The sequence below is a fragment of the Sorex fumeus genome, unplaced genomic scaffold (genome assembly GCF_029834395.1).
Source record: "Sorex fumeus unplaced genomic scaffold, SorFum_2.1 ptg000038l, whole genome shotgun sequence".
In the NCBI taxonomy this organism is placed as follows: Eukaryota; Metazoa; Chordata; class Mammalia; order Eulipotyphla; family Soricidae; genus Sorex; species Sorex fumeus.
In genome coordinates this window covers 12,677,397-12,695,472 of record NW_026606095.1, presented here as the reverse complement: position 1 = coordinate 12,695,472, position 18,076 = coordinate 12,677,397, and the positions used below count along the sequence as shown (strand labels likewise).

Genomic DNA, 18,076 nt, shown 5'->3' with positions numbered 1-18,076 from the left:
GAAAGTAGACTATAGACCAAACATGATTGCCACTCAATGTTTCTTTTGCAAACCACAACACCCAAAAGGAGAGAGAGAACAGAGGGGAATGCCCTGCCACAGAGCCAGGGTGGGATGGGGGGGGGGATGGGGGGTGGGAGGGATACTGGGATCCATGGTGGTGGGAAGTGGGCACTGCTGAAGTGATAGTATTTGATCATTGTATAATTGAAACCCAAGCATAAAGATTTGTAAGTCTGCAACTGTACCTCATGATGTCTCACTATTAAAAAAAATTTTTAATAAAAAAAATTTAAAAAAATAGTTGAGAAAGTAGATATAGAATATACCGAAAAGACTAGAAGCAATCTATGTTGGTGCAACTGTGGTGAAAAGGAATTCTTTTTCTTTTTTTTTTTAATTTTTATTAGTGAGACACCATGAGGTACAGTTGTAGACTTATAAATTTTCGTGCTTGAGTTTTAATTATACAATGATTGAGTACCCATCCCTCCACCGGTGCCCATTTCCCACCACCACAGATCACAGTGTCCCTTTCACCCCCCACCCCCCATCCCACCCTGCCTCTGTGGCAGGGCATTCCCTTTTATTGTCTCTCTCCTTTTGGGTGCTGTGGTTTGGAAAAGAGGCATTGAGTGGCAATCATGTTCGGTCTGTAGTCTACTTTCAGCATGCTTCTCCCATCCTGGGAGGATCCTCCCAACACCCTTCATTTGGTGCTCCCTTCTCTATCTGAGCTGCCTTTTCCCCTAGCATGTGTGTCTGGCCTCCAAGCCATGGAGTAAAATTCCTGGTACTAATCTCGGCCATTCTTGGGTGTTAGTCTCCTATTTTGTTACTTTATGTTCCCCAGATGAATGCAATCGGAAAGGAATTCTTATTTATTCTTGGTGGAATGTTGTTTAGTTCAACCTCTATGGAAGAGAGAATGGGGATTTTTCAAAATAGAAAGAATAGAATTGAGCTCCCATAAGACCTAGCAATCCCACCTCTTGGCATCTACGTGCCAATTAAGAAAAACACTAATTTAAAAAGGCATATATATATATATATTCATTGCAGCAGTTAATACAATAGCCAAGATACAAAAGAAACTCAGATGTCCAATGACAGAAAATGTGGTACACATGCACAGTGGAATATGGTGCAACCATAAGAAAATATGGAATTAAGCATTTTCTGCAACGTGGATAAACTGGAAAATATCATGCTTAGTGAAATAGGAAGAAAAGTGCAAATACCAATGGACTTCACTCATCAGTGACATATAAAGGTGCAAAACAATGTACAGTCAGTATCGAATAACAAACCCTTGGGCCTAGATTATAGAGCAAAGAATACCAGATAAGGGAAGGAGCATTATGAGGGATGATTATGAGATCGATCTGAAGTAACATCAAGCATTAATGGACTGTCCTGTCCTGGGCATGTTGGTGTTGATGAGATTTAGTAATTTTGTACATCAAAACCATAAATAGCAATCCTGTAAACATATGACTGAAACTATAATAATTAAATTTTACAGACGACAATTTTAGCATTCATAAGCTGTTTTCAAAGGATTCCCAGGGCCCAGTTGTTAGCAGCTGGTCTATTCACAAGAATGACTTCAGCCAGCTTCATTGTTGGTTCCACAATTTAACGATTGTTTGCCAGTGTATTTTGGCAAAACTGATTTTACAGAATAGCACGTTTCTGGAAATCTTCACTACGTCATTCCCAAAGCTTCGTGTCCTTTCTCCTATTGTCAGTTTTCATGTATTTTGAATTTGTTTGTTAGAGAACAGCACAATGACAGTGCTCAGGGCTTACTCCTGGCTCTATACTCAGGGATCTCTCCTGGTTACTCAGGAGACCTAATGTGTTTGTTTGTTTGTTTGTTTGTGGTCCATACCCAGCAATGCTCAGGGGTTACTCCTAGCTCTGCAATCAGGAATTATTTCTGGCAGCATTCAGGGGACCATATAGGAAGCCAGGGACCAAACTTGGGTTGGCATCATTCAAGGCAAATGCCCTATCCATTGGCCCTGGATTATAGAACAAAGATATCTCCAGCCCCTCGGGAGACCGTATGTGCAAGGGTGCTGGGAACTGAACCCACATTCAGTATGTGCAAGGCAAGAGCCTTAAGTTGGTGTATTATCTTTCAAGCTCTAGATTTGAGTTCTCTGGTGAAACATTTTATCTTATCTATTCTTTGACCATATAATTTTATAGTATAGAGTGTTTCTGCAGAGAGAAGAGAGTAAAAGGAGAGTCCCATAGGTCTCGGGCAGACTGTGGAGGCCAGGAGTACAAAGAAATTCTGGAATGGAGTGCCTGGGTTGTTTGGCAAACCTGATTACATGAACTTTTTCTCAGCTGCCTTGGCTTGGGGCTGTTGGTGTTAATGAGAGTGTAGAACATTATCAAGGAATAAGAACTTTGGATTCTATTGACCTGCACGCAGGGTCTCATCAGGGCTTCAGTCTCTGCTGCAGAATCTCCTGGAAGGTCTTTTGGCAGAGCTGCTCTTAGACTTTTATTGGCATCTGCTGGTCTTGAGTATTGGCTGGAGCAGGGCAGAATACTTTTCAAACCTATCTTGGTTTTATGGCCTCCTGAAATGCATCATGGAGGACCCTTCTACCTGGTTGCCAGTCAATAAAGATACTTCTTCCTTCAAAGAGAATTCAGTTATTTCCAAGTAGGCATCTAGAGAATGATGCTGCAGGTCTGTTCTAGAGGAATCATTTCTGGTTCTCCCCTACACCTTATTCTTCAGTTATATACATACGGTCTTCTCAGAAGCCCTACTCTTAAAATATGTCTTAAACTTCCGATACTGTGTGTCATTGAAATTGATGAAAATGGCCCTTTTTTTGACTTTCAGACTTCTCGGTCTCTTGTCCACTGCAGTTTCAGTGTTTGGCACATGTGATCTCGAGCAAGTGGTTGGCTCCTCTTTTCTGTCTCTCTTTTCTCATAAAACTTGATCCTCAGCCCCTGATGCTTTGGCAACCTTGAATTCCACTCATTAACTTCTCAATTCTGTATGCTCTGTTGCATCATGTCTATTGCTCTCTGCCTAGCTTCAAAATAGTTTCTCCACCTCCAGTCATTAGTATTTGGGAAGTTGTCTTATGACTTTAAATAAGCTATTTTTTGAATTATATGTCTATTTAATTTATTTTTTTCACAACAAAATGTCTGTTGTAAATTATTGCTGTGGCATTAAGATGTTTCTGGTATTTCACTTTTTTAGCATCACTCATTTAAGAACATAAGTATTCTATTCAAAATGTGAAGTCATTGTTTTATTATTCTGTACTGCACACCAGCTGATCTTGGTGATTTGAATAAGATTTTTGTGTGTTTGGCTGGCCTCTTTTAACTGTGTTCTTCTGTTAATATTTCTGAGCTATTCTCCCAACGTCTCACTGTATCCTTTATTAGTTATTAGCGCTCTGTTCATTGGTAAGAAGAGGAGAGTAATAAAATTAACGTTAGTACTAACTTTGGCTATAAAACTGATATACCATGTAAAGTTTTTCATTTTTTCCCTTTATTATTTTTATTCTCGTTAGAAATAGTGGAGACAACTATCATAGTAATAAAGTCCACAAATACCTTTTTTATTTAATTAATGTAGAAACCACTTGACAATCAAATATACTTTTTACAAAGCAATTTGTATAATAAATGTAATGTTGCTTGGATATATGTCACAGGGATTTCTCTTTAATAGGGAGTGTGATCTAAAATATTTTATTTTAGATCTAAAATATTTTAATTGCCTTAATAATTTCATAAATTTATAGGCTGCTGGAGGTCGGTAGCAAGGCAGCAAAACAACAACCACATTTAACTATTAAAATACTGAAACTTGGTGCTGGAGCGATAGCACAGCGAGTAGGGCATTTGCCTTGCACGCAGCCGACCGGGTTCGATTCCCAGCATCCCATATGGTCCCGTGAGCACCGCCAGGAGTGATTCCTGAATGCATGAGCCAGGCGTAACCCCTGTGCATCGCCGGGTGTGAACCAAAAAGCCAAAAAATAAAATAAAAAATAAAATACTGAAACTCATTCAAGGTAGTTTTCTAATCATTTTCTCCTTGGATCCAACAATAAAACTGTTGGGATAGCGACAATAAACCTATATATGATCAGATGTGCAATTTAATCCACTGTAGCAATGTAGCACTGTCCTCCCGTTGTTCATCGATTTGCTCGAGCGGGCACCAGTAACGTCTCCATTGTGAGACTTGTTGTTACTGTTTTTGGCATATCAAATATGGCTGGGGGAGCTTGCCAGACTCTGCCGTGCGGGCGGGGTACTCCCAGTAGCTTGTCGGGCTCTCTGAGAGGGATGGAGGAATCGAACCCTGGTAGGCAGCGTGTGAGGCAAATACCCTACCTGCTGTGCTATCGCTCCAGCCCACAATTTAAATGCATTAATATCTATAAAGTGGATCTCCTATTATCCGTAATGATGACATATGGTTATTTTAGCATTTATTATAACTATGATTTTTAATGGACAGTGGGCTGGAGCGTTAGCACAGCAGTAAGGCATTTGCCTTGTGCACAGCCAGCTCGGCCGAGCCGGGTTCAATTCTTCCACCCCTCTCGGAGAGCCTGGCAAGATACTGAGAGTATCTCTCCCGCATGACAAAGCCTGGCAAGTTCCCCATGACATATTCAATATGCCAAACACAGTAACAACAAGTCTTAACAATGGAGACGTTACTGGATCTGCTTGAGCAAATTGATGAACAACGGGAGGACAGTGTTTGTTTGTTTTGTTTTGTTTAACAGACAGTAAATAATGGCAAGATACCAAAAAATGACAAAATTGCTTATTATACATAAGTGAAGCCTCTACTTTTGGGGTGGGAGTGGTGGAGGGGTCATACTCAGCCCAGCAGTGCTCAGGGTTGTTCCTGGCTCTGCACTCATTATGAGGGTGGTACTTCTTGCACTAAGGTCTGGGAATTACTTTCTATGTTTAAATCAGTCATCTAGAATAACTCATTCTAGTAGGACAACAACAAAGACACCCCCTTCGTCCCCTATACAACAGTCTAGCTCTAACATTTGACTCCTTGTTTAATAAAATAATAAAGATCAATCTTGAATTGGATTGAAATAAAACGAACTCTAGCAGAATTATCTACTCATTTTTTGTCATAGTCTCCTGGGTCGTTCTATGCCCAGAAAGCTTCTACTGAAGTTATATCTTTAAAAAAGTAATACAGAGAAATATTTACAAAGATCCTGGAGTTGTGTTGACTACTACAATTTTATTAACATTTATATGCTGCCATCACATTATTTATTTATTTATTTGGGTGGGGGTGAGTGGAGATTTGGGTCACAACCAGCTTTGCTCAGTGTATACTCCTGGCTCTGTGCTCAGGGATTACTCCTGGTGGTGCTCCTGGGGCCATGCAGTGCGAGGGATCAAACCGAGGATCACGCCCAGAATGGGAGATGCATGCTGAAAGTAGACTATAGACCGAACATGATTGCCACTCAATTCCTCTTTTGCAAACCACAGCGCCCAAAAGGAGAGAAAGAGAACAAAAGGGGGTGCCCTACACTCTAGGGGAAAAGGCAGCTCAGATAGAGAAGGGAGCACCAAATAAAGGGTGTTGGGAGGTTCCTCTCGGGATGGGAGATGCGTGATGAGAGTAGAATATAGACTGAACATGATTGCCACTCAATGTCTCTTCTGCAAACCACAGCACTCAAAAGGAGAGAGAGAACAAAAGGGAATGCCCTGCCACAGAGGCAGGGTGGGGGGGTGGGGTGGAGGGGGTGGGAGGGATACTGGGACCCGTGGTGGTGGAGAATGGGTACTGGTGGAGGGATGGGTATTCGATCATTCTATAACTGAAACCCAAGCACAAAAATTTGTAAGTCTACAACTGTACCTCATGGTGTTTCACTAATAAAAATTAAAAAAAAAAAAAACGAGGATCAGCTTCGTGCAAGGCAAGTGCCTTGACCCCTTTACTATCTCTCCTGCCTCTGCTGTGACAATCTTTTTAAGTGTTTGTGTTATTTGCCCTGCAGTTTATAGGTATTTTGTGATCAATGAATAGTGGAATGGTTCAATCAGCAGATAAATACCCAGTTTTGTGAGAACTGCAGCATTCCCTAATTTAGTTACTCCACTCGTGTATAGCTTAGGTCACACAGTCCTCCCCCTTACAAACACACCGATTTATCATTTCCTTAATGATGTCAGAGAAAGAAATACAATCGATTTTAGTTCTTTCTCTCTCTGTAGTTTTGTTTTTTGGTTGCGGGGAAACCAACAGAGTCTCAGCCAAGCAGACAGTGGCTCCTTACAGGGACCCAAGGACGCGATACAACGTGGCCCTATGTTCCCAGGTATACCTGAGCCACCATGGCAGTGCAGACCGCTTCAAGGATGCAGCTGGCGTGGTTCATTGCTCAGGGGACCAGATTGTGCCAGGAATCGGCCCTGATGGGATGCACACACTGTATCATCTCCCATCCCCTCCATTTATTATTTTTTGTGGTGCTTTCCAGTGTTTTAAGAAATCATTTGTATTTCTGGCAATTAAATTCTGCTCCAACACTCAATTACTAAGCCAAGTTAGAAGTCTTATTCATCTCTTGACACAAGCTCATCTTGTGTGATAGAAATATTAGTGATACATTACAACTCCCAGTAATAAAATAGCACTGTAGCACTGTCCTCCCGTTGTTCATCGATTTGCTCAAGCGGGTACCAGTAACATCTCCATTGTGAGATTTGTTGTTACTGTTTTTGGCATATAGAATACGCCATGGGGAACTTGCCAAGCTCTGCTGTGCAGGCAGGATACTCTCGGTAGCTTGTCGGGCTCTCCGAGAGGGACAAAGGAATCAAACCTGGGTCAGCCGCGTGTAAGGCAAATGCCCTACCCACTGTGCTTTCGCTCAAGGCATAATATAATTAATAATATAATGCTACTATATTATATTATATATAATTAATATTATATTGCATAGGGCATAATATAAGGCTCAAGAATAATATATTTTATTTCCTAGTAATAAAATATATTTTAAAAATGGTTCTGTGAGACAAAAAGACAACAAAGCACTAGAGTTAAGGTCTTTAGATATGCATATAAAATTTAATGGCAATTTAAGTTCTTGTCTTTCAAGATTGGTTGGTAGCTGATATCTAAACAGCTTGTGATGCTGCCCCACTAGTCCACAGCTTTCTGAAAAACTGGTTTCAGATTAATAAAACCTCCAGTATCTGGGGCAGATAGTACAGCAGGTAAGAATACTTGCCTTGAACGCAAATGACCCAAGTTTGATCCCCAGCATTCCATATAGTCCCCAAGCCCTTCAGGAGTAATTCCTGGGTGCAGAACCAGGCGTTACCTATGAGCACCACTGGGTGTAGCCCCAAAACTAAACAAAAAATTCTTTACTATCTTGTGGTGTGTTTCCATAATTACTACATAACTTACTACTCTAGTTTCTGATATTGTCAGGTCATGTTTATTTAGAGAAAACATATGATAAACCTTTTTTTTTCAGTTCTAAAGACCAGGAAACTAGTACAGGGTTTGATCACTGTTACCACGTGGCTTCCCTGAGCATCACTGGCTGTAGCCCTGGTGGCCTGCAAGAAGGACAGAGCAGCCTAGGTGTTCCAATGAATTGCAGATCTAAGTAGCATTATATCCTCAGGCCAAGGCAACACTTGCCTGCAGTTGTCTTAGTATCACTGTGAGTTGCTGCTGTACTCCCTGAGAACTCTTTGGGAGGTTCCCATTGCAAAGAAATATTATGGCAAAATGTGCATTATAACATACAGTTTAATTATTTTTATGTATACAGTTTAATGGCAATAAATACTTTCACATTGTGTATCTATTACGGCCTTCTACCTACAGAACTGTTTTTCATTTTCACAAATGAAACACTATACTCATTAAATAACTTGTTCATGCTTAGATTTTTGTGGGGTTTGGGCCACACCCAGCAGTGTTCAGGGCTTACTCCTGGCTCTGCTCTCTGGGATCAGTCATGGTGAGCTCAGGGGACCACATGGGGTTCCAGAGATCATATCCAGTTGGTCGTACACAAGACAAACTCCTGATATAATCCCTATGGTTCCTGACTAGATTTTTTAAAGCATTATTTTCAAGGTGCAATGAAGAAAAATTTCACGGAGTCACATAGAACAGCAGTCCTTCCCATGGTATTGATGCCTTTCTCCCTGATGTTAAGAATCCTCTTCCAGCCTCATGGATGCAGCTAACTGCTCATCCACACAGCCTCACTAGGTCACCAGGGCACCTTCCTTACCCTGATGAAAAGGCCCTGAGAATGGAGCAACAGCTGCTTCTCAGTTCCAAATTATGACTATGGTGTGTGTCTGCACACAGCACAGTTGTTGTAGAAAGAACAGATGGGACCCTGATATCCTAGTAGACCCATTGTAAGCCCCATCTTGAACATTAAATAGTGATGCACAGACAGAGGGTTATTTGTTTTACTCAGCAAAAAAGAAAAAAAAATCCCTTCTACAGAGGAGAATCGTTTCTGTGCAGAGTCTGAGGTTTCAATGTAGGGATTTCCTGGCTTCCTTCCAGAGTGCTTGTCTGCTGAGATAGACAGTCTTTGGAGCTATAATGTGCCAAAGCTTGTCAACACGGGCCTTTTATGACTTTTCAAATACATGTGAGGCAGACAAGTGCTCTGTAAAGTTCTGATCTTTTCTGGGGGAAGGAAGTGTCACATGCAAGTCAAGAAGAAAAACAAATTTGGAATCTGGCGGATTTCCCATTTGCTGTATCTTCAAATTACATCCAGAATCGTCTTGTTTCTCTTCTCATGGCCTCCATTGCTACAAGGCTGGTATGAATCACTATCATTTCTCATTTGAATTATGGTACCTCTTCCTGCTTCTCCTATTGTTGGCTACAATCAAATCTCAACATCGCATCTCTAGTGAACCTTCAGAAATAAAAACTGAATCTTACCACTCTTTTATTAGAAGCCTTCAGCTGGATCATCTCTTTTTTTTAAATTTTTTAAATGTATTTATTAATTTTTTTATTAGTGAGACATCATAAGGTACAGTTGTAGACTTACAAATTTTTGTGCTTGGGTTTCAGTTATACAATGATCAAGTACCCATCCCTCCACCAGTGCCCATTTCCCACCACCACGAATCCCAGTATCCCTCACACCCCCCATCCCCCTCATTCCACCCTGCCTCTGTGGCAGGGCATTCCCCTCTGTTCTCTTTCTCCTTTTGGGTGTTGTGGTTTGCAAAAGAGGCATTGAGTGGCAATCATGTTTAGTCTATAGTCTGCTTTCAGCATGCTTCTCCCATCCTGGGACGATCCTCCCAACACCCTTTATTTGGTGCTCCCTTCTCTATCTGAGCTCCCTTTTCCCCTAGCATGTGTGGCTGGCCTCCAAGCCATGGATCATCTCTTAAGGGCTGAAATCCTCACTGTTGCACAGAGGGCTCTATCCAGTTCCTTGTCTATCGTCTGAGCTCTCTGGTTTCTGTTACCTATCTGCTTGCTCTTTGTCTGGCTTAATTCCCTTCGCCACTGGGCTTTTTCTGGCAGGAGATCGTAATGTTCCAATTGTTGCTCTTCTGCCTGTATAGCTTTTCCACATCTAACCTCATGTATCATCCTTTCACCTCCTTTAAGTCTTTGCTGAGACGTTACCTTTTCTTTTAATCCAAGTCTGACAATACTATTTCAAATTGCAATCCCCAGTTCTGGGACTACCATCCCTAAACACTAACTACAAATTTCCATACATTTAATTATCCCTTATTATACAGTATAGCATTATTTTTGATGACTGCCTTTCTCTCTTCTCCACAACACAGAAAGGTAGCATATTTTTCCTTGTTCTGTTCACTGCTATCCCCACATATCCCAGTCCAGTACTGGAAGGTAGCAGATGTTGGGGAAAAAATATATATCTGGAACCAGAGAGATAGTACAACAGGTCTACATAGTACATGCTTGTCTTGCATGTAACTGACCTCATTTCAATTCTCTGATCCCCCATACAGTCCTTTGAGCCCCACAAGGAGTGATTCCTGAGCATAGAGTCTGAACTAACCCTGAACACTGCTGAGTGTTCACAAAACAAAAAAAAAAATTAATAGAGACTAGGACCTTTATCGGGATTACACCCACAGTTGCTCATGGGACTATGCAGTGTTTCACATCCTACCTGGATTCCCAACATGCAGTCTGCACTCAGGCTGTTGAGCTATTGCTCTCTCCCTATCAGAAACTTTTTAAAAATGAGCCTCTAGGAGGACAGAGATAAGATAACTCAAAGATTTGCTTTCAGGAGACCCAGATTCAATCTCCTGCCCTTTCACGGTTCTTTGAACACTGAAAATGACACCTGAGCAATGATCTGGGAGTAGCCTCTGAGCACCATCAGATACAATCCCTAAACCCAAACTAGAATAATAATAAAATAAAATAGACCTCTAATGCACAGAATTAAATTATTGATATAGTACTGTGGAACATACTGTTCGTTCACTGTGTTATCCAGTTTCTTGAAGGCAATCATTTAGCATCACCCACTTTATTTTATTTTAATTTTTTCTTTGTTTTGGGATCACACCAGGTAGTTCTTAGGGATTAAGTAGTCTCTTGGGTCTGTCCAGGGATAACTCCTGGTGGTGCTCAGGAATAGAATAAGGGTTGGCTGCATGCAAAAGGTTGTCCTTTTGTCCTGTCCTATCTTTCCAGCTAAAGTTTTTTTTAATTGTTTTTTGAAGCTGGGGTGGGATTTTCAGCGATTTCCCATTTCTGTAGTGTAACTGCATCCATCTTAGTCTATTTCAAACTAAAAATGTGGAGTCATTTGGATCTGCAAATGGAAGTCAGACCACTAACTCAGGAGAGAATAAAAACTAGCTTCAGCTTAACATTGTCTTTCTAATATGCAGACTAGTACTATTTTTTTTACTTTAAAATTATTTTTTTATTAATTAATTAATTTATTTTGAATACCCATCCCTCCACCAGTGACCATTTCCCACCACCACAGATCCCAGTAACCCTCCCACCCCACCATTCCATCCCCATCCCACCCTGCCTCTGTGGCAGGGCATTCCCTTTTGTTCTCGCTCTCCTATTGGGTGATGTGGTTTGTATAAGAGTTAAGCCTGATTTTCAGGGAGAAAGGTTGGATGACTTACTTTCCATTGATCACTTTGTATATAGGGAGATGTCGCGCGGCCGCATAAGCGGCCATGCGGTTTGGAGTAAAAGCCCTGGTTCCCACATGCCCGAGCTATGCTTGTAGAGGCTCAAGGTCACCAGGGTTCCATCTGGAAGAGATGAGATGCGGCACCTACCACATCTGGGACCTCCCTGTGATCTCGGCTCTTTTTGGGACCTGGTGCATTCTCTGGGAGCTGTGGAGCCACCCAGTGGCCGTTCTTCTCTGGGGCTGTGTGCTGTAAAGATGGCCCTGGGAGGCGGGTTGTGGGCATGACTTCCGGAATCAGAGGTTACCTGGGAGCCGGGAAGGTCCCGGCAGTTTGGAATGAGCAAGTCCTGGTACCCGCATACTCGAGCTATGCTTGTAGAGGCTCCTGGTCACCGGGATTCCATCTGGAGAAGGCGAGACTAATACTATTTCTACCTGAAACCAGCGCAAAGTAAAGCAAACCAAAATCTCAGAAACAGGGAAATGAAAATGGACATGTAAAAATGTAATGATAATTATAATGTCATTAACATATGTTATTGTATATAATGCCAGAAATATCTCAAATATTATGTAAATATGCTTTCAAGACTAAAGTATCATCACATAGTCAGGAAAGAGGATAGGAAACATACATAGAGTGCATATAAATATATAATTATATATAACGTGTGAGGCTGTCTCACATCCTTTAATTCTCACACATCCAAAGCCTGGGTACTGTTAATTCTTGTTTCTTAATGATAAGTGTAGTTTCTCTTCATAGCTCAAGAAGGAGAATGTATTACATCATGATCATGCAGACAACTGATTTTAGAGTGAAAATTTACATCCAAACTTCCTGTATTTCCAAGTCCCTAAGCTGGCCAATAGGTTTCCCTATACCCACCCACTACAAGTTTCAGAATTTGACCCATGAATTTGTATGCTGCTCATTATATCAGTATACAATACTGTTTATATTCATTACCTCGTATGAATAAAACGGAATGATAAATTATTTATCTGGATGATAAATTATTCAATTAAAAAGTTACTTTGTCATCAAAATTTGATAGCATAGACAATTTTCCCTTGGATGATGCATATTTTCTAAAATTATAAACTCTTTTATCCTTGCTAATAGTCATCCACTTTGTCTAATTTTCTTAATAGGAATGCTATCAAAGAAAAAACTGTAATTTGTGTTCTTTTTTAACACTACCTGCTTTTTCATTGTTCTCAAGGCCATTACATGTACATTGAGGCCTCCCACATGGTCTATGGGCAAAAAGCACAGCTCGTGTCCAGGTCTCTGCATGGAGTCTCCGGGAAACACTGCCTGACCTTTTTCTACCACATGTATGGGTCAGGGACTGGCCTGCTCAGCGTTTATTTGAAAAAGGAAGATCAGGAGTCCCTGTTATGGAGAAGAAGAGGTGAACAGAGCATTTCCTGGCTCCGAGGTTTGATCGAGTACAGCTGTGAGAGGCAGCACCAGGTAAGACGGAAGGGAGGAGAAATCAGTATTGCAAAAATAGTCCTATATCTTCTTTTTTTTGTCTTGCCACCGAAAGGAATACTTTGTTCTTTTTCAGGGTCATAGATAAAGGCAAAATTGGCATAAGAATAAACATAATGAGTCTATATTGATCAAATCTTAGCAGTGAGTGGGAAATTAGGCAGAGAGAGAGAACACTTTGAGTGTTTATGCATAAAGTGATTTTTACAGGTCAATGATGAAAGTGTATCTATTTTTGTCTTGGCACAGTATGAATGTCAAGTATATGCATGTGTCCTGCCATTCTCTACAATAGTCTCCCAATCTTCTCAACGCTGCCATTCCTTAGATCACTATTGAAGCTGCATCTTTCACTCACTGCTACCCACATGCGAGGGCTTTTGTGATCAGCTTTTACTTAAAAGAGAATAAAAAAATCTTTGTCACTATTGTTGTAGGGAGCACACTGGGCAGTGGGCACACACAGTGCCAGGATTAAACCCAGGACTCACTTGTTCAAGGCATGTGCTCTACCACTTAACCACCTCCCCAGCCCAAGAATAAAATTTTTAACCTCTGTTTGCATTATTGTTAATGCATAATTTTTAACCTCTGTTTGCATTATTGTGGAAGAAAGAGAGTCGTGAGTCCAAGTCCTGACTCTTCCCTTCGGTCTTACTATATCCTGTAGATCTCCATCCTAAAGGATTCCAGTTATAACGGAATCTGGGCAGTGAGCAGAAAAAGTCTTTTTCATTCTCCTTGGTGAGGCTGAGCAACCAGTTTAATCTAGAGATGATCAGCTGCCTCCTGCCAACCACTGACTTTACCCAACAACCTTGAGCCAAAGTTTACAAAGAATCAGGGCTGAGGATGGAACAGCGGTAGAGCACTTGGCTCGCTTGTCTGAGGATCTGGCACTGCCCAAAAGAATTAAAAATAAACAACCAAACAAAAAAGTTCCAAAAGAATCTGGGTTGGGGACCAGGAACATAGCTCAAAGGGTTGGAGCACCTGCTTCCCATGTAGCTATAGTGGGGGGAGGACCGTAGGGGACGAGGAGACTGTAGAGGCTTACTGAGGAGGGGAGTGGTGGCTCTCACGAGGTTACAGATGTGGAATGCCCTCAGAGTTCCACAGGGCTTCCAAATGCATGGAACAGGGAGATGGAGGGTAAGGGAGGAGTTAACACTCCAAAATTTGGAGCCTACGCTACTGACAGAGTGGCACTGCCCTTTGGTGAGATGGGGAAGACTTTCAGTGGAGTAGATCCAGGATAGCGAGGGCTGTGTGTGCAGAAGGAAAACTAACAGATATGTTTTGAACAAATGAAGGGTTTTTTTTTTATTTTTGGGTCACATCCAGCAATGCACAGGGGTTACTCCTGGCTCTGCACTCAGGAATTACTCCTGGCGGTGCTTGGGGAACCATATGGGATGCTGGGAATTGAACCTGGGTCGGCTGCATGCAAGACAAATGCCCTACCCGCTGTGCTATCATTCCAGCCCCCAAATGAAGTTTTTGATGTCTTTCGGACGTCCAGGTAGATATGCCAGGTAAACAGGATATGAGACTGAAGCTCAGAGGAAAGAATCAAACCGAGAGCAAGTCTGTTGATGAGCAGCAGGGAAGGGAAGATAAAGATGATTTTAAGAAGGCTGCAGAAATATTTCTGCCATTTGAGACTCATCATATAGAAGGAATGTGTGGGTAGCCTCCAAATGACACTTCTGTCATCAGATTCTCTTTGTAAAAGAAATGCATCAAATGGCAAAGTTTTAAGCAGTCTCCTTCCTGCAGGCTTCACTTGAAGTGCTAAGCAGAACCTGACTGGCCATTGATCAGAAAGCCCAACTGATTTTATTCCCTTTGAATTCTTTGCTTACCTTTTTTTTTCTTTGGCTTGCTCTGATTTTATTTATATGTTGATTCCTGGTTTAAAAAAAATGTTGCACCACTTCTCAACTCACTGAAATATAGTTTTCAATCATATTGTTGAGTGCTGTTTAATATTTACTAGGAATTATTATGTGTCTCAAATTCAACTAAGACTGAGTCTCCAGAATTTTTCGTGGTGATTTTAGTCTAATTGAATTTTTCTAGTGTCCCTAGACTAAAATAAATACCTAACAGTTTCTTTTTTTTATTGTGTCCAAACCATTTAATACGTTTTTGTATCTTAACAGAAAAAGCTATTTGGAAAAAACAATATGCCCAATTCAGGAAAAAAAAAACTATTTTAATCTAATTCTTAAATAACCAAAATTATTTACTAATAGACTGTGCATCCTTTAGTTAAAATAAGTGAATCATAATGTTATAAAATGGATATCACGCAATAACTAAGGAATTTCAAAAGAGTGGGTTATATGAAAGAAAATATTTGGCTTAACTCTCAAAATATAATTTCATCTGATAACCTGTATATTACACTTCCATGGAAGACTTGGAAGTAAAAATAACAGATTTAATTGTTTTCCATAAAACTGAAGGACTTATTAACTTCACTGATATCCTTATTCCTAGGTGTCATTTTGATCATTTTTCCCTTCTTTGTCACTTATGTGGATTCTCATTTCATATTGTGGGCTCAGAATTTTTATTAACATTATTTTGCCACATTTCTGCCTCTAAGTATTTTTAGAAGCATTGTTTTCTGGATAGGGCTGGAGTGATAGCAGAGTGGATAGGGCATTTGCCTTGAATGCAGCCAACATGGCCAACCCAAGTTTGATTCCTCCACCCCTCTCGGAGAACCCGGCAAGCTACAGAGAGTATCTCGCCCGTACGGCAGAGCCTGGCAAACTCCCCGCGACGTATTCGATATGCCAAACACAGTCACAACAAAGTCTCCAATGGAGACGTTACTGGGCCCGCTCGAGCAAATCGATGAACAACGGGAGGACCGTGACCATGACTGTTTTCTAGATCGTTTATATGCTTATTAATTATCTAGTTTATATTCTTTGATTTAATTTAAATCATGAATCAGTTCAATAGGGAATTATTTGCTTATAAAGTGAGTGCCACAAATTTGTCTCTGGACAAGTCTCATTACCCACAAGCCCTGGAGTATCAGTGGTCTATTAACCATCCATTGGGGTTGGTGTTAGAGCTAGTAACAGTGTATTTTCTCTAGAACTTGAATATTTGATGAGTTACTATTTTGTTCTGAGGATCAAAAGACATAAAACTGATTCTATCATATTCCTTGGCTGGGTCTTGAATATCACAGTATTTAACATGAATGTAGAGTTGTTTGGTTGATAAATGTATTTATAATGCTTTGCTATTCATATATGGTTCTCATCAGTCATATTTATTTCTTTTCGTACCAGTATCAAGGGTAGATTAATGGGGAACCTAAGGAAACTTAGGTTACTAGATCTATCAATTTCATAGGTTCTAAGGGTATAAGGGAATGTTGTAGGTAGAAACAGGAAATCCAGGAAGTATCGTTGGGTGAACATTTCTGCACAATTGCCAAAAAAATTCTCAAAAGAAAGATCTCAAAAGTTGCAGTAGTTTATTATGAATTTCTTCAAATAAGTAGTCTTTTTCATACCAAAATTTGAGTGAGTTATTTTGTACTATTTTTTCCCAAAAGTTTGGGCTTCCAGACCCCCAAAGCCTGGTTCTGTTCTTGCCCATGTTGTTTTATCAGTGACTCTATTTATAAATTCAAATGCCATTATTTTTTAGATCATTTTTGAAGCAATTCGGGGAGTGTCGATACGCAGTGACATTGCCATTGATGACGTTAAATTTCAAGCAGGACCCTGTGAAGGTAATAATATTTTTAGCACTTCTCTAAGCTTCACTGAGAGAGGATTTTGCAATAGTCTTCAGTCATAAGAATGTAAATTTAGTCTTTCTATAACAAAAACAGAAGAGTTATTAATGTCTATTTGTCCTTCCTGGCAGAAATCGAAGATACAACTCAACAATCATCAGGATATTCTGAAGACTTAAATGAAATTGAGTATTAAGAAATTATCTGAAATAGATTAAACAAAAGCCATACCTCTCTTCAATCAAAATGAAAGCAAAACAAATTAACATGGAACAATCTTCACCATTTCATAAGTTATGAAATTATTTTCAAGCTCTCTTTTCATTACTTTTGCCAAAAAAAAAATACTGACTCAGGGCTTTTTTGTTTATTTTTATATGACAACTGTACAGTCTCTGCAAGTACAGGCTGCTGGTTTTGTGTAGATCTTCATTTTTGTACCAGTAAAAACTACACATGGACTATATTAAAGTCATTTAAAAGCTTGCAAGTAAGGGCACAATCAAAAGGAAATGTCCTCACTTAAATCTGCATTCAGTGAATGTACTGGGAAGAGAATAAGTTTTGTGGGTTTCCTTTAGAATTTCAATGATCATAAAATGTTTTTTAATTAATGTGTGGTATCAGTGATACCTGCAGAATGAATGCAGTCTTTTAATGCTTAAAAATGAGTCTAAGAATATAAAATCTTATTTTCTGTGTTTTATCCATAGAAATTGACTATTTAATTTTCTTACCATATATGATAACAAAGAATCTTTCATGGATGTTCCAGGGTAAGTCAGTATTAATTAATGTTGCATTACAAAGTAATATAATTTTCCCTTAATTTTCCTCCCTTTAAACTACTTTTAAAAGTCACTATGAGCACATGAATAGAAATTGCATTTTTTTTATGAAGCAAGCTTGCAAATGTTTATGTACACACACTCAAAAACATTTAGGTTTTGTTAAACAATTTCATAATTTTTTATGTATCAGTTTTGAGTAATATGAATTCAAGCATATATAATAAACTACTGCATCTTCTATACCTGTTTAGAAAATTGTACATACATGGTTGTATACTCACACAACTATTAAAAAATTCCAAAATACCTAATAAAAATCAGTTGAAAATCTTTTCAGTAGCAGTTAACTCATTCTTATCTTATTTTTCTTTATCACAATATCTTCACTATATAACTGCAGATTCTGAGTATCTTCTCTCCCACAATTAAATGCGTAAGTCTCTTATTATTGACATGAGCTCTACATACATCAATACAATAATAAATTTTTTAATTACTGGCGTTACGCCCACCAACTGCCCCCAGCACCGTGTAATCCCATCAACGGCCAAGACCCAGAGACTATAAAACCCAGCTCCCGGTAGAGAACAGCGCAGAGTCTCCTGCCTCTGTGCCTGGCCGTCCTCACCAGGGCCCCTTGGAGGGGAGCGGGTTGAGTTTCCCTCCTCCCCCTGAGCAGAGCTCCAGCAGCCGAAGACCTCCAGAACCAGCCACCACCATGCTGAGACCACTCTCCACACGCATGAAGGTACCAGCAGAGGAACAAAGGCATGCGGGTCCCGGG

At 40.1% G+C, this 18,076-nt stretch overlaps 1 protein-coding gene across 1 annotated transcript in view; it reads left to right on the top strand.

The window, feature by feature from the left end:
* The window catches only part of MAMDC2 (MAM domain containing 2), a gene marked incomplete at its 5' end in the record, with an annotated part of 159,482 nt that extends 141,869 nt beyond the window's left edge, over positions 1-17,613 (top strand). The window contains 3 exons of the mRNA XM_056118779.1: positions 12,455-12,708; positions 16,411-16,495; positions 16,633-17,613. Of these exons, the coding sequence (XP_055974754.1) occupies positions 12,455-12,708; positions 16,411-16,495; positions 16,633-16,697 (404 nt within the window). The remainder of the gene's footprint in view (positions 1-12,454; positions 12,709-16,410; positions 16,496-16,632) is intronic.
* Positions 17,614-18,076: the final 463 nt, after the last annotated feature.